Source organism: Thunnus maccoyii, chromosome 1 (assembly GCF_910596095.1).
Source record: "Thunnus maccoyii chromosome 1, fThuMac1.1, whole genome shotgun sequence".
NCBI lineage: Eukaryota > Metazoa > Chordata > Actinopteri > Scombriformes > Scombridae > Thunnus > Thunnus maccoyii.
In genome coordinates this window covers 18,473,117-18,500,144 of record NC_056533.1, presented here as the reverse complement: position 1 = coordinate 18,500,144, position 27,028 = coordinate 18,473,117, and the positions used below count along the sequence as shown (strand labels likewise).

Sequence of the window (27,028 nt, the reverse complement as noted above, 5' to 3'; positions counted from 1 at the left end):
GATAATCCACTAATAAATACTTGTGTTATTCTCTACCTTTCTAATTAGCCATCAAGTCTGCAGTTATAAATATTAGTAAGTCAATAATAAAGGCTATTTACATGTACAGCTGTAACGATTAGTCAATTAATCGATCAACAGAAATTTAATCACCAACTATTTTGATAATTGATTGTTTAGAGTCAATAACAATATAACAATATTTTGAGTATCTTTGGGTTGTGGACTGTTGGTCGGGATAACACATTTTAGGTTGCATCTTGGGCTTTGAGAAACAGTGACTGACATTTTTCACCATTTTCTGACATTTTATAGACCAAATGAATAATCAATTAATCAAGAAAATAATCAACAGATTAATCAATAATGAAAATAACTGTTAGTTGCAGCTCCATTTACAACAACCCATCAAGTCTGTGCTTCTCTGTACTTCTAAGTTGTAAATAAATGGATTTTGGTCCAGAGGGTAAGTAGTCAAATGCCAATTGGAGGGTCTTCCTTTGAATTGAAGTGCAATTCTGTAGAAGGATTAAAACAAGCCAAAGGAGTTTTTCACAAACTGGCAACCCAAAAGCTGTTCTTAATGACTTATAATTGATCTAACAAAGAATTAGTAAATGATTAATTAACCATTAACAAAACCATTAGTTACAACTAATAAATCCATTATAAAGTGTGCTTTATTAGGAAGTGGTACCAAATCCCTGCTGCCTATTAGCCAAAAAAAGTGTATAAAATGTCATGTTGATACTCTGTCCCATTAACTGACAGCGTGAAAAATCTGATTGCATAAGCAGAGTGCATATTCATCCAGGCTGCACGTCAGCACAGAATTACCTTCTCTAAATATGACAAATCGAGCCATTACAAAGAGTCAGGTAAGTCACACCACCGTGTAAGAGACTTGATTCATACAGTACACATTTTTAGATTGCTGGGGTTGTCAGGATTAATCTTGATGCAGTCTGATAGTTGTAATAAATAACAAATTGACTTTCAAGTACAATGTTTTAATTGAATATTCTCTGGAGATCATTTTAACCTATGCACCAACATGAAAACAAACTACACCAGGTTTGGGGGTGTAAACATAGTCATCTTTCAAATAGTCTCACAAAGGACACCAAGGGCAGACATTTATGTATTCCCAAAGGAGAGAAAGACGAAACAATCTTCAAAGTGGAACAAATAGAATTATTCAAGAGATGGCAGCCGTGTGCTCAAGCATTGCTAAGATAAAAACACACAATGGACTCAATGTTACAATGTGTTCTGCCCTTGCAGAAATTATGGCTCGGTAAAAGACAGAAAGAGAGAGAGAGAGAGAGAGATGGAGGTTTACATTACAGTAACTACCATGAAGATGCTGGAGGTGATTAATGCACCAAGACGTCCAATGTGGAGTTGTCTCCCTGCCATTCGTGTCCTCTTCTCTCCTTTTATTCTCAGCACATCCTCGACACATCCATATAGGGGTTCTTTTATCCATTTACAAAGCTTTGCAGTCCTGTCACATCTCCCACCCCCTCAGCATGTTTCCCTTGCTGAAGTGCATCCAGATAGCACTCACATACAACTCCTTCAGTGTTGGAGGGACACAAGCTGAGTTCAGGGGGACCCTTTTGATGACAGACATGTACCTGGATTGCAAAAGCATACTCATACATCATGTCTTTATGTTTTCCAGAACAAAAATGAATATAAACTGTGAAATCCAGAGAATTGTCCAGCACATACTGGAAATTACTGAGGCCCTTAAATCCATGCTTTCTGAATGACATACATGATGATTAGCCTGAGGCAGTGTACTCACACATACTTATATATAATAGGATCTTGTACCTATAAATTCAGTAAAAGTTCCAGGTCACTAACTCTGAATGAACTCTTAAATGTCACCAATATCCCAGAAAATTGGTATAAATGCTTTTCATAATTTGTTTTCACCGGAATAAATCATTGACTTTAATTAACTGCCAACATTCATTCCTTAAAGGCTGTATGCATGATCCCACTTAATTCCCATTCTTTAATAAATGACTGATGTAGTAAAATGTGATTAGTGAAATTGCTATACTGCAATTTGAATCCAATCCTTAAAAAACTGATGATGTAAAACAAAGAATGGTAAGAAGGGAAATATATTTCTGTATTCACAAAAGGGCTCTAACATAACAAAGGATATGTGACCGGTTTCAAGGCCACCAAGAGGTCACTCAGTCAAACCATCTGATCATCAAAATGAAAGAGAACTTCCTGGCCCCCTTCCTCCTGCTTTAACGCGCCCAGTGGAGACATGAATTTGGGTGTAGCGGGACGGACGCCAGTTCTAGCGGAGGTGTGGGGTCCACCTGTGGTTTGCCACCTGCTCTGATAGAGCTGAGCATATGGGAGGATTTCAACCCCGGACTAGAATGGAAAAGGTGTGCAGATAAAAGGAGAGAAAGAGAAACAGAGAGACAGAGAGTGATGAGAAAGGGTGGGCTGGGAGGTGTGGAAAAAGAAAATGGCATAGACCTACCAAGACAAGAAAAATAAGTGCAGCAGTCGGGTAAAGAGTGGTACAAGAGAAAGAAAAGGATTGAATTTGTGGTCACTTTGGGAGGTAACTGCAGTGAAAAATCTGCAGTCCACAAGTCTGCTAGTCATTCCTAACAAAAGTAATTTATCTTCATGATTCCTCACACTATCTAGCTTCTCTCTGGAAAGCATAGTAACAGATGATGTCACATTACTGCAAGTAATACTTTTTCAACTTGATAGTTTAAGTAAAGGGTGATTTTACAGAGAAAATTGTGCTAAAACTATTAGTCAATGGACAAAAAATAAATCAGAAATGTATCAGTAACAATTTGCATTATTGATTAATAGTTTAAGTCAGACATTTACAAACAACAAACAAATATTTGTTGGTTTCAGATTCTTAAATGTGAAAATATGCAATTTTTTTTGTTTTATATCATTGCACATTAAATATCATTTGGTTTTGGACTGTTGGTCAGACAAAACATGGTATTTTAAGACATAAATGTCTAAAAAATGATTCACAAGACACCTTTCTTCCATGTAATGGGTTGCAACCATAAAAACACTGAGTCTTGGGTCTAAATATTTCACTTAGTGCAAACATCATTTTCCAACTTTAAAGCCATTTAAGGGAATATAAACAGGGAACATTGTTGCGTATGAGGCTCAGTGCAATTAAGCATGTATGATCAATAAAATGTTTGGTTTAGGTATTTATCTTTAGCTACATGATTCTCACTTCTCTGAAACCTTCTGCAACAAGCACATGCAAATCGCAGACCTCATTTCCACAGCGTTTTCCCCCTCTGCAGCCAGCACTATCTTTGAGCTACTAGGACACAGACATGACACTGCTGCGGCTCCCGCTGCTTCCACTCATATTACACACTCCTTCTCCTTTTGCTTTGAGCTGTTTTTGTTCTCTTATGTGCAGAAAATGGTAAACAAGAGAGTACAATTCAATAGTGAGGTGGAGGGAACCCTGGGAGCAAAGAAACAAATTTTAGAAGCTTGATCGATTGCTTCTGAGGAAGTACCTCAGATGTCCCTGCTATGTTTTGACTGTGTATTGAAGGCAGAGGCATACCATTGCTTTGAGCTGTTGTCCTATTAAAAATATATTAATAGTGGGGTGGAGGGAAGTCTGGAAGGAGAGCATATGTATTGCAGCATATGAGCATATGTATTGCACATATCCTCGCTGATTTTTTTTTGCCTGTGTATGGAGACTTCATGTCTGAGCAGGGCCAGAAGAGGGTGGTAGCAGTGATGCCAGGCACTGCTGAGGTGACAGTACAGATGGGGGGGAGGATGTCACACACCCCAGCTATGCTTTTTATTTTCTTCAGAGGTTGCAAACAGCACAGTAGGATGCGACACGCATCAGCTGTCTGGAACACAGTCCAGCAAACACTTAAATCTGCAACCACGCAGAGATGTGGACATTTTATTAAGAGAGATGTTCATTCATTCACTCATTCATTACTTCCACCATGAAGGTTATGTTTTTGATCCTGCCTGATTTATTATCTGTTTGTTAGTTAGCGTATCTCAAAAACTAAAAGTTCGGCCAAGGAACATATCGTCTGTTTGTGGCGTGGATGTAGGACTTGTTTAAAGCCACACTGTAAGTTTTGAAGGAAGAAACAACAATGTTTGTCCTACAAATGAAAAGTGAATTTGTAAGTAAAATAACAAATCATTGCTCAGTTCAACACACACAAGGGTTTTGCTGCAGCCTTACATGGTCTGGTATGACCAGTAGCTTCTGTTGGTTAATGTTAGCTAATATTAGCTACTGTTAGCTATCTTTACATGGATATTGTGACAACACTTAGTCAGTCTGTTGACTTTAAGACTGTTGCAAGACTGTTGTACATCCTCTACTGTTACACGACATTGTAGCATTCATTATTATCTTGTAATTGTCTCTTGTGGCCACAGTAAGCCCTGCTCAGCAAATATTACACAGACTCACTTTGAAGTATGTCATGACATTGTAATATGAATGAAAATGCACGAATGAAACACATCTGGGACATGTACCTTATGAACGCAGATTAAAAAAGTCCAAACATTTTGTATTACTAAAAAACAATATCTAAAAGATTGTGCAGCTTTGATGGGTGATGAGTGCTTTCTAGTTCATAAATCTGTTTCACTTTAGGTTTATGTAACTACAGCATCATCCAAAGTGCACATCTAACAATTACAACATCAAAGTTAGTTTTTAATTTTAACATTTTCATCAATCATGTTAAGAATGCAGCAGCCTTCCAACATCAGTTGTCTCTCTTTTTCATCAATGAGAGGATATTGAAAACAAATCCTTAGAGGAAAAAAGTACTAAGCAGTGGACAATAAACTGGCTCAGGGGAAGCTAGAAACCCTCGCTGCCTTCTCTGTCTCTCTGTGTTCTGCTCTCTCACTCTCTCTACTGACACTAAGGCTCTTCGTCTTTTTCAGCCTGATATGTCAACACAATGACTTCTGTCCTGATGCAACTCCGGACACTGTGGTCATGGCTAACTCTGTCCACTCCTATTACTGCTGTTCTCCACTGTCCTTGTCACCTGCCTCATTAAAGGCTGACCGATGATGATGTTATATGCTGTGAAACAACCTAACACTAGATATTACATTAATTTCATCTTGTATCAGTATCTCCCTATATGGTACATTAGGATAATGTTTGTATCAAGTGTCTCTTATGTTTTTCACTGCAGGCACTGGATCAGAAAACTAGACTGAAAGCCATTATTCAGGGCTTTCAGCAAGCTTTTTGGAAGGTGACAGGGGACACATTCTCTCCACTCTCACATAAGGGATCATATATCTTGCTGGCTCAAACCCTTCTTGTGAAAATGGAGGAACAGCAGCCAAAATGAATTGATTTCTGAGCCTCATTATGTAAATTCAGGAATCAAGGTGCTGTAACTGTTTGGAGAAAGAAAAATAAAGACACTGTTCTGCTGAACAAAACTACTCCAGAAAATTGTCATTTGAGTTTTTATAATTTTCTGCACGTCTGCTGTGTTGCTGAATAAAGATAAAGATCTAAAACAGTACAAAAGACTTCCAAAATGCTGTAAAACATATGTTTGATGTGTGCAGAGATAGTCAAATGCCAAGTGGAACAATTTGTACTGATCAAAGATTGAGATAGAGCTTTCACTTGTGTCTGCTCTACTAATGAATGGCCGCACTGAATAACTCATTAACACTCAAACCAGTCCTTCCAGTGTCTCTAATCTGCAGTTTGAGAGTAAAATTTTTAAATAGTCTTAAGAATTAATTTCATTACAGTGTTCTCTACCCTTTTCACTCTCAACGTGTTGAAGTTGTGGTACATAAACATTAAGCAAGATTAATTAAATGGTGTCAGACCAAAGAACTCCCAAGTCTTAACCACTTTCTGCTGAAAGATAGGCTACTTAAATAAAATCTATGGTGTTAAGCAGACCAAATAAATTTAGCTCACATTTGTAACTTTGTTGTAAGATGTTCTGAAGAGGTGCAGCATTACTATGCAGGTGCTACTAATAACATTAATAATAGCAGTTTCATTCAAGTGTCCCAATAAGGTGTGACAGTGAGCCAGCAATACCTGGAGCCTGTACTATGAAGCAGGTTCAACTTAGTCTGGCTCTCTTTGGGTGAGCTGGCTTCACTGAGACTAACATTGGCGAAGCTGGCGAAGCTATCATAACGCTGGCTATCAACTAGCTCAGTTTTCCTATCCAGTTATGAGCATGCTCATGTAAAAGAGGCGGGGTTGTTAATTACGAGTGACATCATCAGAACCATGAATGAAGTACTTCATATGATGAGATTAAATGATAATCCGAAGCAAAAACAGCAAAAAGTCATATTCAACGATGTGAAATGTTAACGAAAGCCTGTAATCATACAACAGAATAAGAAGATGTAGAAACACTAGAAATAATTTCCATATATTAAAAGTAGGCTAAGGCTTAAATACATGTACGTATTATTATATATGACTTAAGTGTATAGCGAGTATTTTTGCTATTTAGCGGGGTGATGAAGAAACCATTCTGAATATGTCACATCAAAAAAACTTAAAAGTAATGTAAAGTAAAGACTGTAAATGTAAATGTAAAGACTTTCTGTCACTGGGGCAAGAGTGGAAAAGTAGTTAATGACATATGAGGTCTATCTCACCGAAATGTTGCATTTAAAATCATGGGAATTAACAGTGTGTAGATTATTTTTCTTGTCAAAGACGGTCCTTCGTTTTTATTTCCAATTATCATCACACAGTTGTCCGATGTTATTCTGAGCTTCTGAGCTGTTATTCTGAGCTGGAGTCAGAATATAAAATCATCCACACTGTCAGCTGTCACTCCGGGGATAAAGTCAAGTTTGCACAATTAAAATGCAGCCAAAATCATCATTATGTGTTTAGTGTCGTAAACAGTCTCTCCGTTTGTTAGAAGCTCTGTTTTAAAACCTGAGTGGAAATAGAAAGCCTGGAACAATAAAATGTTTCAACTGGTCTACAAAAATACATATTGCTCTTTTTACTTGTCACTTTATCATAAACTCAGGACTTTTATCCATGTTGGGATCCTGTAGGAATGACGACTCCATTTTTCCAGTGATCTGATTGGTCAGTGGTCGGGGTGACAGACTGTGATTCAATCCTCTGAAGTTGACCAGCAGGTTAGCTGATCAGCATAAGTTGCCACGGTGATTTATCCCAGTTAAAAGTGAGCCAGCTTCGTGATACCAGAAAACCTGAGTTAAGCCCAGAGATAACTGGCTAACCTACTAATCTCACTTTGTAGTACAGGCCCCAGGACTCTGAAACCAAAGCAGGTTAATAAAATTCTTACTAACACCTGTGCTTTTCCTTATGACATGTCAAAATATCTACAAAGTATTCCAGTAAACCATTTGAGTAAGCCAGTATGAACAATACCAGGGACGTGGAACTGATTCACCTTAATGGAATGTAGTTGTTATTTACGTCATTGATTACTGTGCTTTGCCTGCAATGATGTGTCAAAATGTCTGTTGTGAAAATGCCTGTATCAGGGTCTAAAGTTACTCCTCAACATTCTGTAAAATATAAAAAAAATATTCCTTGGATTAGAAATAGACTGGTTAGGTTTGGAGGAAATTGAGTCCATTTCATCACAAAATAATACTTGAAATCCACTAATCATTACAGATTAATGTTCCATAAAAATTTAAGAATATTTCAGGGTGGAATATTGCTTTGATGCATGGGGTGATCAGATGAACCTTGCTGGAGCAGACAGGATGACTGGAAGTCAGAGAGCTCAGCAGGATTCTGCAGGCAATCATAGTCCCATTAAAACCACCAAAAATAAGTCTTCTTTTACTTCACCACCAAGCCCAGAGGCAACACCAGCCACCACATTATAGCACGTCTGTTGTGCGCTCTGGGGCTTTGTAAACTGCGTAAGCAGCCATAGCTTCAATGCATACCCACTGTCACCTGTGGGTATAAAATGTGTGCATTTAATTGTTTAAATTGCGTGAAACGGAAACAGCATAATTATCAAAGGTCAGTAATTAATCACATCTTACCAAGAAGCCATCCATCTGGCACTGCTCCAGCTTGAAGTCTCCTCCCAACACAGCTTTGAGACAGTATAAATGAATCGTGGCTTGACCCAGGCCATTTGACAACCACATTTGTTAGCATCATTTGCACATCACAAATGATCTGGACATTGACGGAGTGAAAATGTTTTTGATTAATGTAAACAAATTCATCCTCCCAAGGTGCCCTTATCACAACGTGTGTGCAGTCGATAGCTCTGATTACTTCTGGGAAAGCAGACATTGCTGCAAATTGCATTTTGATGTTGGCCTGCTCAGCTGCTGCGTAAGGGAACCTGATGTATCTATTACAGAACGAAATTATGCCACCTCACACCATGGGCATGACCCGTCTCAGGGCAGACTGGGATATCCCTGATCTGTCCACAAGCTGTAGTTGAAACATCCCCGTCGCCAAAAACCCGACTGTTGTCAACACCTGTAGATGGACGGGGATGCCATGGCTTCTCCAAGAGTGCCGTTCCAACACAGGGCCCAGTTCAGCACACAATTCTAAAAGAACAGCTCTTGGAAATCAAAAATGGTGCATTAGCCATTCATCATCATGAGCCAGAATATCAGTATGGTCTCTGAAGACTCGTTCTCGCCTAAATTGCGCAATAGCGATATCTTCCAGCAAAGCCAAAGCAGCCATTGTATCATATTGTATTTAGCACAGCCATTACACACAGCTACAGCCTTTGTATAGTGGTGTTTTAAAAACCTGTTAATTGGTCACACCTTAAGGTGTAGGTTATTCTTACCCCCCAATAATACAGAATAATAATCTTTATTTATATAAAGATAAAGAATTTAAAAAAAAAAAAAATGTATTTATTTGTTTATTTATAAAAAAAAATCACTATCATTATAATTATTATGCATAGTGACAAACATATTTAGTCAAGATAGAACGAAATTAAGGTTTGTCAAAAAAAGGTTGCTGATCACTCACGCATCACTATGTAATCATAATGAAGGTTTTTTGGTTCAAGATAAAAGTTCTAAATAAAATGTCACCAAAATCCACACTTTTATGATCCTTTTTTGCCAACTCACAACATCACACTAATCAGACTCAAAAGTACACTTGGTGTGAAAGATGTGCACCAGTATGCACATTTTCACCACTCATGGACTTTTATGTATCCAGAAACCTGCGTGGTTTCACATGTGCATGGTAAATACATTTGGTTCCTGATCTTGCTCATATTTCTGTCCAACAAATCTTCAAACCAGGTTAATAATATGGACACATATCTGATAAATCTTCAAAAATATTATATACGTCAAATAACTTCTGGTCCTGCTACAGCCTCACACACACTGTGTATGTACTGTATGTGTATCAAACAGCGATAGAGCGAGAGGAGGGACTGTATGAAACTGGAGCTCATGGCCATCTCCTGGGGTCGTACATATGAGAGCAGGCAGGGGACGAGTGTAGGAATTTAGCTGCAAGCTGGGACTGAGATGGGTCTAGGGATTATGACATGGCAGGTTGTTGGTGTGAAATGACAGGTATGGGTCAAGGGAGGGCATCAGATAGTGACGCAGCAACTGATGAGATGACATACTGGTTGAACATGAACATGAGGGTCTCATATAAAGGTTGAATCACAAACAGCTGCAGACAAGACTTTGTGCTGGACGTCAGAACAAAGATCGCTTCTGGTTTCGTATGAAACAAATGATTACCTGTGCTTTTACTTCACCACAATCAAGCTAAATGTTATTTGATACTTATCAATACTATAAGAGATACCCTAACAATCATTTCTTATGCTGCAGTATTAGGTCATGGAGTATGATTATATGCTCAACCTTATTAGAAAAGTATTGGCCTATAGTATTTTAAGAAATCAGTACTCAGCTGAGAGAGGTTCAATACAGAAGCCTCAATGATATCAATTTCACATTTACAAGTATTACTCATTATGTTCACATCTACTCTGGTTCTTTAGGTAGAGACTCTGTTATAGTCAGTGTGGGAAATTATTATCTTAGGACTGAGTATAAAAGGTTGAGATTAAGTGATGACAAAAGCAGAGTAAAACATTCAATTCCAGCAACCCTTTTAAGATATCTCAAGTTTTTAATGCCATGCCATCCTGCAATAATCTAATACCACAAAGTAAGTTTCAATAAATCAATAAAATACATTCATGAAGAGAATTTGTCCCCACAGAGTGGGCACAGTGAGATGTGAGGCCTGCAGGCTGATATTCAAAAGCCCATCACATCACAGCGCTGTTGGCAGACTTGTGTGAAGTAATGACTTGGTCACCTGTGACAGTCTGAGCTAAAAAAAAAAAAAAAAAAACAGACTCCTTGAGAGAACTCACTGTTAGGAGATCACATGTCTCATCTAATTGGGCCCGTAGAGAGACTTCAGAGGAAGTCAAAGCTCATCCTGCCAAGTGACAGACTGTTGAACGTACCTACTGATTCTTATATGTCCTTCACTAAACTCCTGCACAAATTTAAGGTATTGTTATCACCATAGCAACATATTTGAAAGGTACAGTATGTGGCACTTTTTATTTTAATATTATTGTCACATTAATTGAAGTATTTTAATGTAATTACCTCCAACTATTTATTAAAATTCAAATCACATTATCCCAAAATCACTGTGTTCGATTACTCTGTGGAGCGTAAAGAAGGATACAAGCTGATAAGCAATAAGTATAATTAATGAACAGCTTATAAACTGTTGATGAGCACAATAGTTTTCTACCTCTTTGCTTCAGTGGATTTCCCACAAAATCCAAACCCCAGAGAACATCATTTAAAATGCAGGCAGCCAAACACCTTTTAATGGTCTCATTTTTTATGGTAATGACACTAATTTACCCAAATCAATTCACTAATAAGTTATTCATGTTAAATTTACACACATAAAATCTTGCATCTCTAGTTCTGACACCAATGTCATTAAGGCAAATTTCTCTGCATTTACTTTACTTTATGAATAAAGTGACTCCAATTCTGTCAACGCAATACATAATTCATGCTTTCCACGTCAAACCAAATTGGCTCGCAGGTGTATTAACATGAACATGATGCAAAAGACGACAATTAAGTGACATAACAAAGACATACAGCAGCAGTTGTCCACATATTTGCCGCATGAACCATCCTACACTCGACCTTGATCACACACGCAGTGTCATGAGCAGCTCAACCAAATGACTTTACTTTTATGTTTTTTTTCATTATGTGATTGATTATTACAGGTCAAGAGGCTTGAATCTATACAGTATTTCAGTTGAAAATATACAAAAATAGACATGATAATCAATTTAAATGGCTGCCATGACTATCTAACCAGCTCCTGAAAGGTCCCAACCAAGAGTCTGAGCAGATGTACTGACTCCTGACTCTGACTGTATTTATTGGCTGCGGTGCAGCAGAGGTTAGCTGAGGCATGAGGAGGATGGAGGGAAAGAGGACAACGAGGGATAACAAGGTGGGATAAGCCTGTTAAGCTTCCAGGATCCCCTCCGAAATCCACACTCTAGTTGAGCACACTGTATGTAATACAATCAAAGTGCACTGTAATCTGGGGTCACTGCATGTTGCAAGACACAAACTAATCTGTTTTTTTAATTTTTGGGATTGGGAAGGATTTGGGAATTTTTAAACATTTTTTGGAAGAATTTTGGAACGCTTCCTTAAGTAAGTGTTTATAAATGTTTTTAATGGATAATATGAATTAGGCTATGTACTTCAATGCAAAAATGTGCTGAGCTGAAACAGTCAATTAACAGATCAGATCCAGAAAAATATACACAGATTACATTTTACATAATCAATTAATTGTCTAAGTCATTTTTTAAAGCAGTTTAAGTTTCAGCCATTCAAATGTGAACATTTGCTGGTTTTCTTGGTCTTCTATGAACTGAATATCTTTAAATTTTGTATTTCTGGTTGGACAAAAAACAGAACTTGGGCTCTGGAAAATTGTGATGGGCATGTTTCACGTTATTATGATATTTTACAGTCTGTCAGTAGTTTAACCGATTATGAAGATCATCTTTTTATCTGCACCCCTGGCATCTCTTGAGGAGGTTCATTGAGGCCGCACTGGGAGCAACTATCACAATAATGACCACTGGGTAAGTGTTGGTGAGTCAGTGAGAAATATGGAAATAACTTGTCTATGCAGTTCATCACAAGATGTGCAGTTTCAGAGATATTTCTTGGACTGCTCCTTTTGTGACAGCAATAGAAACACTCTACACTACACATATTTGGGCACATTCGAAGGAAACACAGAAAACAAGAACAGAGAAAAAAACTTTCAGACATACAGGTGAAAACAAAAACAAGACATGGCTGCATTTTGCGTTTTACCATAGCTGAATAGCAGGTCAAACAACACATGTTTGAGCTACGACGTTGGCACTGTTCATGCTTCACATCACAGCGCTCATACATTCGACCTTGACACTCCACACAGCTGAGGCAAACAGAGATCACCACCGATTCCAGCAGGCGGCATGATGGATGAGCTCTCAAACGAAAAGCCTCGGCTGCATCCTCAATTCACCCCAACAGAACAGAGCCGACGGCGCTCTGTCACGCTGCAGCTACTGCTGTGATGTCAGCCATCCTACTATCATATCTTTAATGAGGTTAAAAATAGTGATAAACAAGTCTCATTTTACAGATATTCATAAGGATGCTAGTCTGCATCATGCTAAGGAATGATAGATACACTGTGACACGTTAGCTTATCTGTTTAAAGGACCATTCCAGTGTTTTTACTTACTATAATTTTCCTACCTTCCAGCCCACGTTTGGTTTTATTCTTTTCACTGTGATGTGAAAATGATCAAAATAAGCTTAAGTCAGTTTTTATACCTGCTGCTAGGTAAGTTGCATTGCAACTGCATTATGACGCAACTCTATTGTTGCGTCATAATGCAGTTGTAACTGCAGACTGACGTAAACATGAACTGTCATTTCTTTTTCTTTTTTGCTCCATTTTTTTTATGGAAATATGCAATTAAATGATTTAGAAGTCATTATATAATGCTGTTTCAGCTGAGTAAAACAAACATCTAATTAAGCAAGTTAATTATGAGAGCAGTTAAGGAAACAAAGAACTCTTAGAGGACTCACAGTTAACAGTTATGCAGAATGTAAAACCACAAAACCTGGCTATTCAAAGGCCATCTTACATAAGTGAATTAAGAATTTAGATAAGAGAAAGAAGAAGGTTTTTGTTAGAAAGCAGCGCCAGAGGTGAGACCTGATGGTGAATAAAGAACCAAATGCTCAGTGGAAAATGGAAACGGATTTTCCTTCTGATAATGTTTCTAACATCCAGACAGAATAGTTCACTGTGATGGCAACTGCAAATCAATGGATACTACATTGTTTTGGCAGAAGGTGCACAAAAAACTGAAATGAATTATGATATTGCTTTTTTGATATCTTTCCAATAGAGCTGGGTCACGGTGTGATCCATGTTCGCACAGAAAAAATGTATAAATGTAAATCCTTGTGCCTTTTTATGATCTTTTTGGGATGTTTTAACACTGAGTGACACAACATCAACAAACTACTATGAAGTAGACAGCTCATTAAATATGTTTTCGGCCATGAAGTTGTGCAGCTGAGGGGAAGGAGGGCAGAGCTAAGCACATGTTCCCTGTTTAACTCACACTTTGTGGTCATTCACTCCTATGAAATTAAACATTGTGATGTAAACAAGAATATAAGGGACGCACATATTGGACCTTTTAAGTGGGGTCCATACAATGGCCATCGACGGATGTAACATATGTACTTTTCAAAGTACTTAAAGCATTTTTATATGCATCACAAAAAACCCAAAATAAATCCTTTCAAACCTGTCCTTAAAGGAGAATCTTCACTCTTTGTGTGAGGATTTAAATGGACTGAAAACATCAGTTGCTGGTGGAAAAATCTTCCTAGAGACACCTCCTCAGTGCCACCCTGGGGTCAACAAGAACTCCACATCAGCACTTGAACTGAGACTCACAGTTCACAAGTATAAATCAGGACACAAGGTTCAACATATTATTCAATGAGTTTTTCTTACTTTGTCAGAAAATGCAGCTTTTAGAGACTATTCATGAAAAAAGAATAGAAGCAAAAAAAAAAGAAAAGGAGATTCTGAAAATCTGACTTGTTCACCTCATGGTACTGAACTGTACCCGACTCTCCGTTTAAGATTCAACTTGGTTTTTTTCATATAGACTGTCTGGCAAACAGAAAATCCATTGGCATGAGTTTCAGTGATGATTTCAACCACGTTCACATAGTCAAATGCAACAGAGTCATGGGAACGTATTTTTGAGCATATAAAAATCAATAAAAAATAGCTGGATATGATGCAAGATTTGAACAGCTCATATTTGAATTGCAGACATATAATGTTGGGCTACCATATGTATTTTCTGTTTAAATCAAGCTCAACCCTATTTTTTATTTCACTTTAAACATTAAAAACATATAAATGAATAAACAAATAAACAGTTTAAAATAAATTCACAAGGGCTGTAGTCTCCTGGTCGACTGGTCAATTAGTTGGTCGTTATGTTCTCATCTGGCCAAAGTGCTACATCAACAGCCTTCCAGGAGTAATCCATTATTTCCTGCAGCGGGAGGGACAGACTAACAAATTACCTGTGAAAACGGGGGTGTATTCAAAACACCCCCATTGTTTTCACAACTTTGAACTTGCCCAACCTAATGGAGACTGCTGGGTCTAACTGTACTCAACGTTTAGTGAACGTTTACTGAACGTTTCCTACAGTTATAACAACAAAAACTCCTGCCAGGTCAAAAAAATATTTTTTAATGCCAAAAATAACGCCAAATATCCATTAATTCGGAAATCAACAGCATTTGGGAGCCTCTGTGTAGCGCTGTTCTGAAATATGAGTCAACCTGTCATTACCTGGGAAACTACTGATAGCGTAGCTCCGTTAAGGAATACATCAGTGCGTAATATATTTGCGTAACGGGTGGGAAAGAGCGAGCGCTAGAAAAGTGATGGTGAATGCGGGCAGAGCAGAGTTCAGACGGAACCATCTGCTATGTCCTCTCTTCATATTTCTTGGCACAAATTTCATCATTTTTTTACAGAAGCTTACCAGTCCTCAATTTGATTTTTACCCAAGATTATATATTACTTTACAGTAGCCCACTGTACTGCTGCAGATTTCTTCCAGAAGTTAAATGGAAGGAAGACAGATACTATTAAGAGGATGAACGTCCCCACGGGAGCCATCTTTTCAGGAATGGTTCACTCAGCCAGGAAATGTAGCCTCCTTTAAGCAGGTTTCTTTCAGAACTGGAAATAGGACAGATCACTATGTATCAAAATGGGAAAATCTTCCAGAAGTGCATCTATGGTGGCATATGAATTAAAGTGTAAGCATAAAGGCAGAAGTAATAATGTGTTCACCTCTGTTTTTCGAGTCTGTCTTTGAAAGCATTGGACTAGGAGGAATAACTGGATTCTGTGATTTTTCTTATATTATATGACATATTTTCTTATTCTTATTTATAACATGTCTGATGCGATTCTTCTAAAAGACACACAGACACAGCCTCGATTTTTTTTTGTTTTTTGATGAATGGCTTTAAAAATGATAAACATCTTCAACTTTCTACCAGCGAGCAAAGGATACAAAATTTTCCACTATCAGTTTGAATCTGCCTCTACCTCAATCATCACTAAGCTGCACTTCTTTGTCCCCTTTCCTTACAGATTTACTTCTTGTATTGGCTATTCTGTCATTTTTTCAGATTTGAACTTGTGCACTCCTCTATCCCCACTTCCACAACCCTTAGTACACACAGCTTAATGGGTGCCATCCACATCTCTTAATGACATCTGCTGTCAAGGAGAGGTCTGTCTCCTTGGTGACAATATCATTACTGAGACATACTGTATGTATACCATAAGCTATCATGATCTCATCCTGCGGACATACTCTTGACCTTCATTAGCCACCTGACACGTTGCGGTGCCACAGGCAACAAAGTACACATGCATGCAGTCACGCTGTACTATGCAGTAAAACCATTTGTTTGTGTGGTTGGAAGATGAAAAACAGAGACATTCGTTGCGGTAATTTAATTATCGAGCTCTAGGTCTCCTGTGCAATGTCTCAGGTCTTATATTTCAGCTTCAAAAACACTGACGCAATAGACTCAATATTAAGAAACAAACTGAACATCCAATAACTTAGATCCATAATTCAAAATAATTCATATTAAAACAAAAACAATGTTGCCTCTCTGCAGCAGGTTAGAAATTGCTGAGAGTGGCAAGTTCTCACACACACCCACACACACGCGCACACACACAAATACACACAATATTGAAATGATAGTAACTATGCTTGTAAAACTGTCAGATGGGACAGTCTCTGAGGACAGGCTAATAAGATGCCCAGGAAGGATGAAAGGAAAAATTCTGTAGATCACATAGACATTTATTACAGTTGTGTATGAGATCGGAGCATGAGTAACACGAGTTTGTTTGTGTATGTGTGTATGCAAAGGGTTAGTTCACCAGAGGCAGCGGAGCAACACACTCAGATTATCCCAGAAATGAATTGGCCTGTGGGGAGCCGCAGTCTGTCTCATTTTAAGACTTCAGGGGTGACTTCAGAGCACTAAAGGAAGGGTATAAATCAAACAAATGCTACATGTTGTAGATTTATGAATGTATATAAAAGTGAGTGCTTTTCAATATGTGCTGTGTGTGTATGTGTGTGTGTAGCTGCAGGAAATTTTCCCTCTCAGTGCTGTCCATAATTGAAAATGCATGACACATTAAGGTTTTACATACATATCTATGCATTCAAATTTTAATTGTAATTCTTAAAACTTAATTAAGTCCGTGAAAGTCATTTGAATTACCTTTAAATGTAATAAGAAGGAGAATAAGCCAATATTCTGTCAGGAGAAGTTTTTAGTCCTAAGAAAGCTTGATTACTGATTTTTAAAATTCAAAAACTGTTGAAAACTTCCTTTAATGCTCTTTGAATTCAGCTTATCCTTCTCCAGCACTCTTGACGCTTCACTGACTCTGTCATCTTTGCAGCAAGTAGGCTGCCTCCACTCTCAACCTGCTCACTAAAGCTAGAAATCAGAGAGCGAGTCCTCGAATCTGTGATGTCACTGGGATTTAAAATCAAACGCTCCGCTATACCACATGAGTGGGACGCTTATGTTTCAGAGCCACAATATACCGCAGTCAACCTTTCTCAGCCTTAGACCAGGGTCGCTACATGGAGTCATGGGCCAATTGAGTTATGAGCAATGTCTAAGACTGATAAACTGATATTGTTGATTGACATGTTTGCAATTAATAGTTTGTTAAATTAATTAACTATTAGAGAATAATTCCTATGAGGGCTGGATGATATGGCTGTAATTAACATTACATTATAAATAAGAATATTTCTATGACATTGATATAGGAATATCACTATAATGCAGAAACCGATGGTCTATGCAATTAATTTTTTTTACACTGTTATGTTTTACATCAGAAAAAAAACATTTAAAATTACAATTTGTTTTAGTTTTTTTCTATAATTTGCTTGGAATAACTAACTGAATGACAGAATTCTGCAAAACAATAACACATTATGATCATATTGTCACAATGTGATTCTGTTGCACATAGATAAATGATGATATTGAATTATCCCAGCCAAGACCCAATTCCTATATAATCCAATTAGAGTACACAAAACAATGCCATACTCAGATTTACATGACAATATGAAAACGCTCTGATAGTAGTCATGAGAATTCTGGGACCAAAAAAAAACAGGTCACAGACCAACAATGTCCCATTCATTGTAATTTGTAATTAAAATGTATTTAAAATGCAGGCTACATGTAATGCAAATGAGGTTGCTCACAGTGAAAAAACTAAAAACAACCATCAACAAACTCTAAAGCTTTGCACAGCTTTTTAGCCTCTTTTAGCAAATGTTAAGTATTTGCTTTTGCTCATATAAACTGTACACTACCTGCCCAGCACCAAAAGGCAGGCAGACAAGCAACGTCTGTGTGCACATCTGTAGGCTTGCTGTGGAGTTTTTCTGCCTACTAATGGTCAAAAAACAATAAATGCAGCTTTAACTTTCATTTCACTGCTGCGTATTGACTCTATCCCCGAAAAAAGTAAATTCAGGAGTAGCTAGTGTTATCTTGTTTGTGTGTTGTGTGTGCACAAGCATGCTCACCCTGCTGCTAAGTTGCTAAGCATGTAACATTTTGAAGGCTCAGTGTGATGAATGTGTTTGTATTGTCTCAGTGATCTCACATACCCTCATTCAGAAGTGGAAAGAGATTATCTGACACCAAAGTCCACAGAGGGATCTGTGCATTGCCATTTTCAACAATAATGGGCAAAAACTAAATATGATAGAATGACAGTGACACCATTAAATGTGACTGATGACCCCATCTGCGCAGAGGCAAATCTCCCCCTCTCTGTCCATCTGTCTTTTTCATTTAAGCACACCATAGATCTAAATCCTGGTCTGATCCAGCCTTGTTCACTTCTGCTGAAAATCTTCTTAAATTTTTAACTTCCATATCTTTCACTTCTATCATTTCTCATGAAATCACTCATAGTTACAAAGAAAGAGTTCACTCAATCAAACATGACCAAAACTGCCATCAGAGTCAAAGCTCATTTATGGCTTTTACCCTAGAAATTACACTTAGGAAGAACTTCTATTATAATAAACATCTGCATTTTTTTCACTTGTGGTGTCTTCCCTGATTATATCACATTAACTTTTAGAGAAAATGTTACGATAGGTTGATATACACCTAATTGTTTCAGTTTTCATGTTCCTAAAATCTTAAAACTGCAGCATACACACACTTGGTTTATTGTGGCAAGTGAGGAGAATCCCTCAAGACCACGGACAGACAGAACAGCTCTCCTGACACGTCTTGATCATATTTTATTCAGACACCAAGCTTGGGTGCATGTTGATATAGTTTGAATCCTCTGTTCTTAAAGGGGCACTCCACAGATTTTATACATGAATATCAGTCCACCCATCATGGAGATTAAAAATTTACAACAGAAAGCCTGCATTACAAACTGTGGTTTTACAGATTTTGGCGTTGTATGGAGGACCTATAAAAGAGATGGTATTGGTTGCATTATGGGAAATGTAGCGTTTTTGGAGCTCGGGCCATAACTGGGAACTAAAAGTCAGGATATCTTGTCATCTGCTGCTGCTTCAAATTTTGACCTTCTTTTTCAAATCTCTCTATTGCAAGTTCAGGGAATGCAACACTAAATCACTGCGGTTCCCCTTTAAAGGTCACACAAGTGGATTTCCATTTTCAAAAACATCAAAGGGCAGGCAGGTTACATTGCTACAATTATTGAAAATACATTTTCAGTCTTTTTATGTGTGTTTACTAGGGGCGCAACGGATCACAAAACTCATTGTTTGAATCATATCACGCTTTGAGTCACGGATCAGATCATTTTTTGGATCAGCAAAAAAAAAAAACGGGGAGACAAATACAACTCTGCTCTTCATTATTCTGTAAAACACTTAAAGCAAGGAACCTTTGCCCACAGTCTTAAATGAAAACAACATTCAAGATGTCCAATGGTTAAATAAAATCTTAAAATATATAAAATATTCAATACTCAATTGTCCTCCTTTAAACATGGCAACAACAGCCTGGGTCCACATCATCAAAACTTGATGATAACTTACAAACATGAACACACGTCTTGTCCTGCAGCTCAGCTTGTTGAACAAACCACCAAACAAACATTCACCACTAATGTCAGTTAGCAGCTAGGTAGCTAATTAGCTGCTCAGCTGCAGCACATTAAACAGCGTGTAAACATACCTGCAGATGTCACTTTGGACCCGTTAGATTCTGGTTTGGTCGTTGCTCTTCAAAATCCTTGTTGGTGACACGCTGTCTGATGTCTGATTTGTAGCTACAGCAGTTTGTTTACTTTGTCTCCAATGAGACATTAAATTTTGCAGTTAATCCACGGTTCGCATGCATGACGAACAGTGGGGGCGATCCGTATGGATCACGGATCAGCTACGTTCCAAACACCGCTAGTATTTACTTCTTGGTTGTTGGTTCATCCAAATTTGATAGATAGATTGAAATAAGCTGTTTCTAGTCACTCCAAAGAGAAGAGAATAACCATCAGAATGTGTCTGCAATTAATGATTATTTTCATTATTGCTTAATCTGCTGATTATTTTCTCGATTTTTATAAAATGTCGCAAAATAGTAAAAAGCCATAATAATTTCTAAAGCTGAAAGTGACATCTTAAAATGTCTTGGTTATTGGACCCTCATCCATGAATCCAATGATATTCAGTTTACTATCACACAAGACTAAGTAAAGCAAGAAATCCTCACAACTGAGAGGCTGGAGCTTGGGAACGTTTGACATTTTTGCTTGAAAAATGGCTGAAACAATTAGTCCAATATCAAAATAGCTGCAGTTTAAAATTCTGTCGAGTTACACTTACACTCGATATTCCTAAAATTCCTAGACAATCAGGCCTGTGGTGGATACATGCCCTCATGCTAAAATTTCCACCATGGTCCAGAGTGTTGCGGTGTGATGAACAGTGGCTTGGTGTGCAGAGCAGTGTGATGTATTATACAGTATGTCCCAATAAATCAGGCAGCCTGCTGTCCTTTCTCAAGCAGCAGCAGAGCCAAGCCTTCGTCTGCCGTCAACCTGCACCACACAGCCAAAACACGGAGAGACAGGAGGGAGAGACGCAAGAACAGAGACACACAAAGGTACAGAGAGATACTGGAGGGAAACATGGAGCTCATAACACACACACACACACATACACATACACACACACACACACACACACACACACACACACCACACAAACAAAATATTCCCTGATTGCACTGAACTATACAAGGGATAATGCAAGGCAGATGGTCCACAATACTAATTAGAAGCCCCGTTTGCCTTTCTTATCGTTACATCTGTGAGTGTTGTAGAAGTGACGCCTGCTTTGTTTACAGCGGAGAAAGAGAAAAGACTGCAAACCTTTTGACTTTCTTTAAGATCTGACAGAAATAGATTTTAAAAAGCCGTGGGAGTAACTTATAGCACAGATGGATAACAAGGAATGCTCCTGTTACTCTCAGAATGATTGCCAGTACTAATATATTCTTAATTACTTGATAACAGTCAATTTCTGCCCTTTTAGCATTCATGTCATTAATGCTAGCATTTCATTTCAGGGACTGAAATGCTTGCATTAATGATGCACAGAACTCAAACAGTCTCCCTGTTAAAACATCCGCATGACATGCCAAAAAAAAAAAAAAAAATGAACAGATGGAGCCATGCATAGAATTTAAACGCTGCCTTAAAAATTCATCACTGCTTTTTGTGAATTGACTTTTCAATTTGACATCTGTCTCTTCACAGAGACAAATGTTTGCAATATGACTGATTGCTAATCGAAAGAAGGATTCCTCTCACGGTCTGAGACATGGCTGAAGCTCCACCTAAGGAAAAAAACAATCTATCTTGACTGCACACACATGCACATACATCTCAAGCTCAAGCTGACATGCTTACTCACAACATAATTAACTGTTGTACAATAAATCACTGCTATGAGGCAAAACAAGAGAAATCATGCTGACTGTGTGTTACTGAAAATTCAGAGCTGGCAGAGACAGGTCATCAGACAAAGGGTGAGTCATGGTTGCTGTTTTTTTTTTTTTTTTAAAAAAAGCAATTTTAACATTAACCATGGCGACAGCTTTGAAAGGGAATAAAAGCACACAGGTAGGAGGGTGATTTTGAAAGAGGCAAAGCACAGATAGTGTTGTGATGTGCAGCTCTCCGGTCAATTGACGCATGAAAACAGTCATTTTTTGGGTAAAAGCCCCAGACGCATTGCAAATAGGAAATGGCCTTAAATCTTACAGTCATGCTTCTTTTCAATGAATTCCTAAGCAGAAAGTGATGACTGGCAACAGCTCAGGGACAGAATCTCATTATACAGTGAGAGGTCTATGAGGTTAACCCCTGTCAAAACCAAGCTGTCAGCACTCATAAGCGAAGGGAGGGTTGTGGCAGTCGGAGTAAACAGAGCTGATGTCAGGACAACGTCATTTGATTGTGGAAGGAGCTAGGGTTGCCCCCTCATAGTCGACCCAACTGTTAGTTGATGAGAAGAGTCTTAGTCGACCAAGTTCTCATTGGCCGGTTACTCGCAGGAAAAAGAAAAAAAAAAAAGCTGCTGCAGCTCCCTCCAAACTTGTCACAACTCCTCATCCCTTATTCTTTCCTTGCAGACAGGTAACGGCACTGTATGCCCTTTCACTAGCATCGCAGGAAGCATGCAGTTTGATTGTCTGTGAGTTTGGCTGAATCTCAATTTGGTACCATCTCAGAATGGACAACCAGGTGGTGCTTTGGCAGCTCTGCACACCACTGATCCCATTTTTCAGCCAAGTGTTGAAACTGTGTTGAAATAAATTAACAAAATGTTCAGTCTCCTTGCTGGTTGTTCCATCACATTCAGATTCATTACCAGTTTTGTTGTTAGCATTGTCTTTAACAAGCGGCTCGCTTCGTGCATGCACTTGTAAAATTTAGATTTTAAAGGCTCATTATTACAGTTTTGTATTTCTCTGTAAAAAGTGTTAACAATGTTACATATAACCTCTATCTCAGTCCTCGAATTCAAAGCACTTTCTGTTAGCCCCAAAAGATATATATTCAAATAGTTAAATTAACATCATAAACGTGTGACGACTAGTCGACTAATGCCTTGAACTAACAACCACCAGTCGACTAGGAGAACCTTTGGTCGGGGGGCAGCCCTAGAAGGACCAAACAAGCCATCGCTTAGCTCACTGATTCTGCTTGTCCTCAAGCTGCCGCTGTGCATAATTTCACCCAGCTGGGCTAATAAGAAAGCAATAAACCAGACAAGAGATCCTGCGACTTAATTAAAGATCAATCTCACTGCATGAACATTACAAAACACTGTCCTCCACTACGCTGACTGTTGGTGGGTTTAGGGGGGGAAACGGTTATTGTTGGATGAAAAATTGGCGTTCCCATAGAAACCACATGTTGTACTGGTTCCACACATTAAGAGAGGAAGCCGCAAGTCGTGAGGAGAGATTGAGGATGTGTTTCATTCAGTAAACCTTACACACACTCACACAAACACATTGGTGGTTAGTGTGTAAGAGCAGCCAACATGGCACTGAAAGTGGGTGCCAGACAGGAGATATTGTGGAGGAGTAGCGTGACAGTATTGCTAATATTGTGAGTGGCTATTAACAATTTGTTGTCTATAATAACAATAGAAAGCAATACAGCACATTATGTTCCACCACCTTGAAAGTCCAATAATATTTTCCCTTACCATGCAGTGCAATATTATGGACGTCAACTAGGGGTGGGAGATATAGCAGTAGAGCTGAAACTATTAGTCGATTAATCAATGAAGAGAAAATTAATCTGTAACTATTTGGTTAATTGATCAGGATGTATGCCAAACATTCTCTGGTTCCAACTTCTTTATTGTTAGGATGCTTTTCTGTGTTTTACGTCATTGTGAATTGAATATCTTTGTGGTTTTGGACTGTTGGTCAGACGAAACAGAACACATGCACAAATCAGAAGGAAAATATGAAATTTTACACTATTTTCTTTAGTTTTATAGACTAAACAATTAATTGATTAATCAAGCAAATAACCAGCCGATTAATTGCTGGAAAATCAATTGAGAAACTGTTGATAACCAGACGGGAATGTCTGTTTTTGGTTCATCCAGTGAATTACTGTTAATACCTGACAGTTAATACATTTATTTGATTGTATGGTCATGTTACCCACCCCTGACACCAACTACACAGCCTGAAACACCATAACCAAATTGTGTTACAAAGTCAATCAGTCATCAGAAGAAGGCCTTGTGGACAATATATCAAGAGTGTCATGAAAAGAGGTCCCCATCTCCCCAGTCTGCTGAATTACATCACAAATTAACAATTGACAATGGACTATAAGAATACCCAGAATTATTTTGGAGCACATTTTTCATTTTTCACACCAGCAGTACCACTAAAAGACAGTGAACATTGTCAATCAGTGTGAGAGACCTCAGACTGCAACATTTAATGCCATTAAAGAGGTTCCTTTTGTGCATTAAAGAGCCCAAGTGCACAGTCTATTGTCCCTACAATTTGACATAGTTGAATACAAAAACTGCCTCTTTCACCACATATGTACTGTATAGCTCAGGTGCTGCTGCTACTGCTGGGCTTGTGTTTAAGAATGGATGTGCTGACTGTGAGAGGAAGGGGGAGGAGGAGGACGAGGAGGAGGAGGAGGAGGGTGGTGGTAGGAGGAGACTCAGCTACTGTAGCAGTGCATCAGCAGAGGTGAGACAACAGCCACTACATCACAGTTTGCAGACTGTTAGATACACACACTTAACACTTGCAAAGAACATCTTGTTTTGGTCTGTTTGCAGAAAGCTTTCATATATGGACACATGTCACATTTAGACTTAAGTGTTTGAAATCCATCCATAGTAAGGTGATGTAAATAGTTATATGGGGGGAAAAAACAGGTGATGCAGCCAAATCAGTGCACATGCAGAGACTAAATCTTTTACAGCTGAGCCTTTTCTTCAAACGTTCACGGCTGAAGGGCAGCTATGTCGGCCAACCTTACCCCAGCTGCCTCTCCTGCCGCCAGAGACAGATAAACCTACAGTGGGCTACAGTATGTGTGTCATTAGTGCTGACCCAGATGCTCTGAAACACTGACTGTCCTATGACTGCACTGCATTCCCAGAATAACCCCCTTCAGCTCATTACAGACAAAAAGAATATTTCATAACCCCGATTAAGGAAATGCAAAGAATGAAATGCAGAGCAAAAGATGAGAAGTTGAGATGAGAGGCAAAGTTGAGGTTGAGATAGCTCAGATTGAGTGCAGCTGCAGAGAAGAAGCAAGGTCTGTGCGGTCCAATCTGATCAGTGAGACAAAAGAGTTGGCTGGCTTCAGGCTCAGGTGGAAAGATTAGTGGGTGAGAGAGTTACATCACATGCAAGCAAACCCTGCAGTCCAGTATCAACACCATCTCTCACGCGCACACACACACACACACACACATAGACACACAAACACACACACACACATCCTATCATGTCAGGGCTGGAATTAATCCTGTATAACAGCCATTTGATCATATTCCTTGACTGCGCATATGGCACTTGCATGTTACAGTATGTGCAGAGAGCTTATAGGTTCTTCCTGGGGTGATGTGATGGACCACAGATAAGTTTTTTTTTCTTTCCCAAAAAAAAAAAAAAAAAAAAGATAGCCGACCACAGCTCCATCCATGACAGCCTGTGAATCATGCACCCAGCAGCAAATCATGTGCGGGGATTACAAAACGCTGCCTGCATGAAACAAAAGATCCATTTTACGCCTTATATGTTCTAACTCTTCACAATAAAAGCTACACGTACTGCAAGGCACATGTGAAGATGTGACACATAATAATGCATCTGATCAGCGTGTGTTTCCTTGGATCAAATAGCTCGGTGTTAGTATGCTTACCCTCTGCGGCCAAAGCGCACCGGACAAGAAGTAAAAGCATCCCCGCAGACAGCAGACAGTTTGCAAGCATCCCCGCTGCACCGGCTCGCCACTTGGTCCTCAAACACCTCCCCTCTCCTCCGGTATCCGTCCTTCGAGGCGAGCGTGCACCGGCGGCAGCGGGGTCCGCTCCGCCGGCTCTCACCTCCTCAGGATGACCTGTTTGCCCACTCCTCAAACCGGGAGCCATATCCAGTGGATAAGTTGCTGAAGTTTCGGTCGTAAATAATACATTGGATCAATCCTCGTGTTTGAACGGGAGACACAGCGGTCCCGCGGCCTCGTCCGTCGTGTGTCCAGGGCTGGAAGAGGGGGGGTGGGAGGGGGGGGAGAAGAAAGCGGCGGTGAAGGGAAAAATGCGCCCTATCGCCCCGCTCCGCTCGGTCCACCCATCACCGCGTGGCGCAGGGCGGCGCGCACACTTTGCCAAAGCTTTGACATGTAGCTGTTGGCGGTAAACTGCCGGGCCGTTTTCAGACGTCCTCCGGATTGATGACAGCCATTTAAGTGTGCTCAGGTGACGTTAAGCCACAAATGAAAAGATTGTAGGTGGTTTGGTGATTTAAAGTCTGCCACCCCCGCTGGTCACACTGAGCAAATTAGCCTCTGTGCTGTTAATTGTCTGGAGAAAGTCAAAGCTGAGCAGTCTGCAGGACGACCTCTGCTGGGTGAATGAAACTAGACAGATCCAAATGAAGCTGATTCATTTTTGATTACAACCTTGTGTACTAATATTGTGGGTTAATATGAAAAAAGCCACATGACTTTATAGTTTACCTTTACATCTACTAACAGGTATGTAGCTCATATCTGTCCTGGAGGCTAGAGTAATTGCTACCTGAGTATCTCATTTATGTGGATACAACGGTGGCTGTTGTACCTCTTCATTTCCACAAGATGTCAGCACAGACCCAGAAAAACTCTGTGGTGTGAAACCCCGGGATAAAAAGTCAGACAGATCCCACTTAACAAGAGTTCATTACAAAAACCTATTTGAAAAATCGTGTCTCTTGATGTGCAAGTTATTAAAGTACTATTTAATAATGATGACAAGTATTTTATATGAAACCATGGTGAACAGTGAAGTGCCAACCCATATCACTCATTTGGGAACACAATCTTCCCAAATTCTGGAGCCTCTGGTCATATCACATGAGCTTCATCAGCAAATAGTTTGTCCAGAATTGGAGATGTTAAAAAGGTTGTTTTGTT

General features: G+C 39.0%; 1 protein-coding gene across 9 annotated transcripts in view; it reads right to left on the bottom strand.

The window, feature by feature from the left end:
• The window catches only part of kiaa1549lb (KIAA1549-like b), a 69,021-nt gene extending 42,402 nt beyond the window's left edge, over window positions 1-26,619 (bottom strand). For 4 of the 9 annotated variants that reach the window (XM_042415461.1, XM_042415476.1, XM_042415483.1 and 1 more), the window contains exon 1: window positions 25,778-26,608. In XM_042415461.1, coding sequence (XP_042271395.1) covers window positions 25,778-26,006 — 229 coding nt within the window. In that variant the 5' untranslated portion in view covers window positions 26,007-26,608. Of the gene's footprint in view, window positions 1-1,356; window positions 1,641-25,777 lie in introns of all 9 variants that reach the window. The other 5 variants (XM_042415468.1, XM_042415491.1, XM_042415487.1 and 2 more) reach the window with 5 other exon arrangements.
• Between the last annotated feature and the right edge of the window lie 409 nt (window positions 26,620-27,028).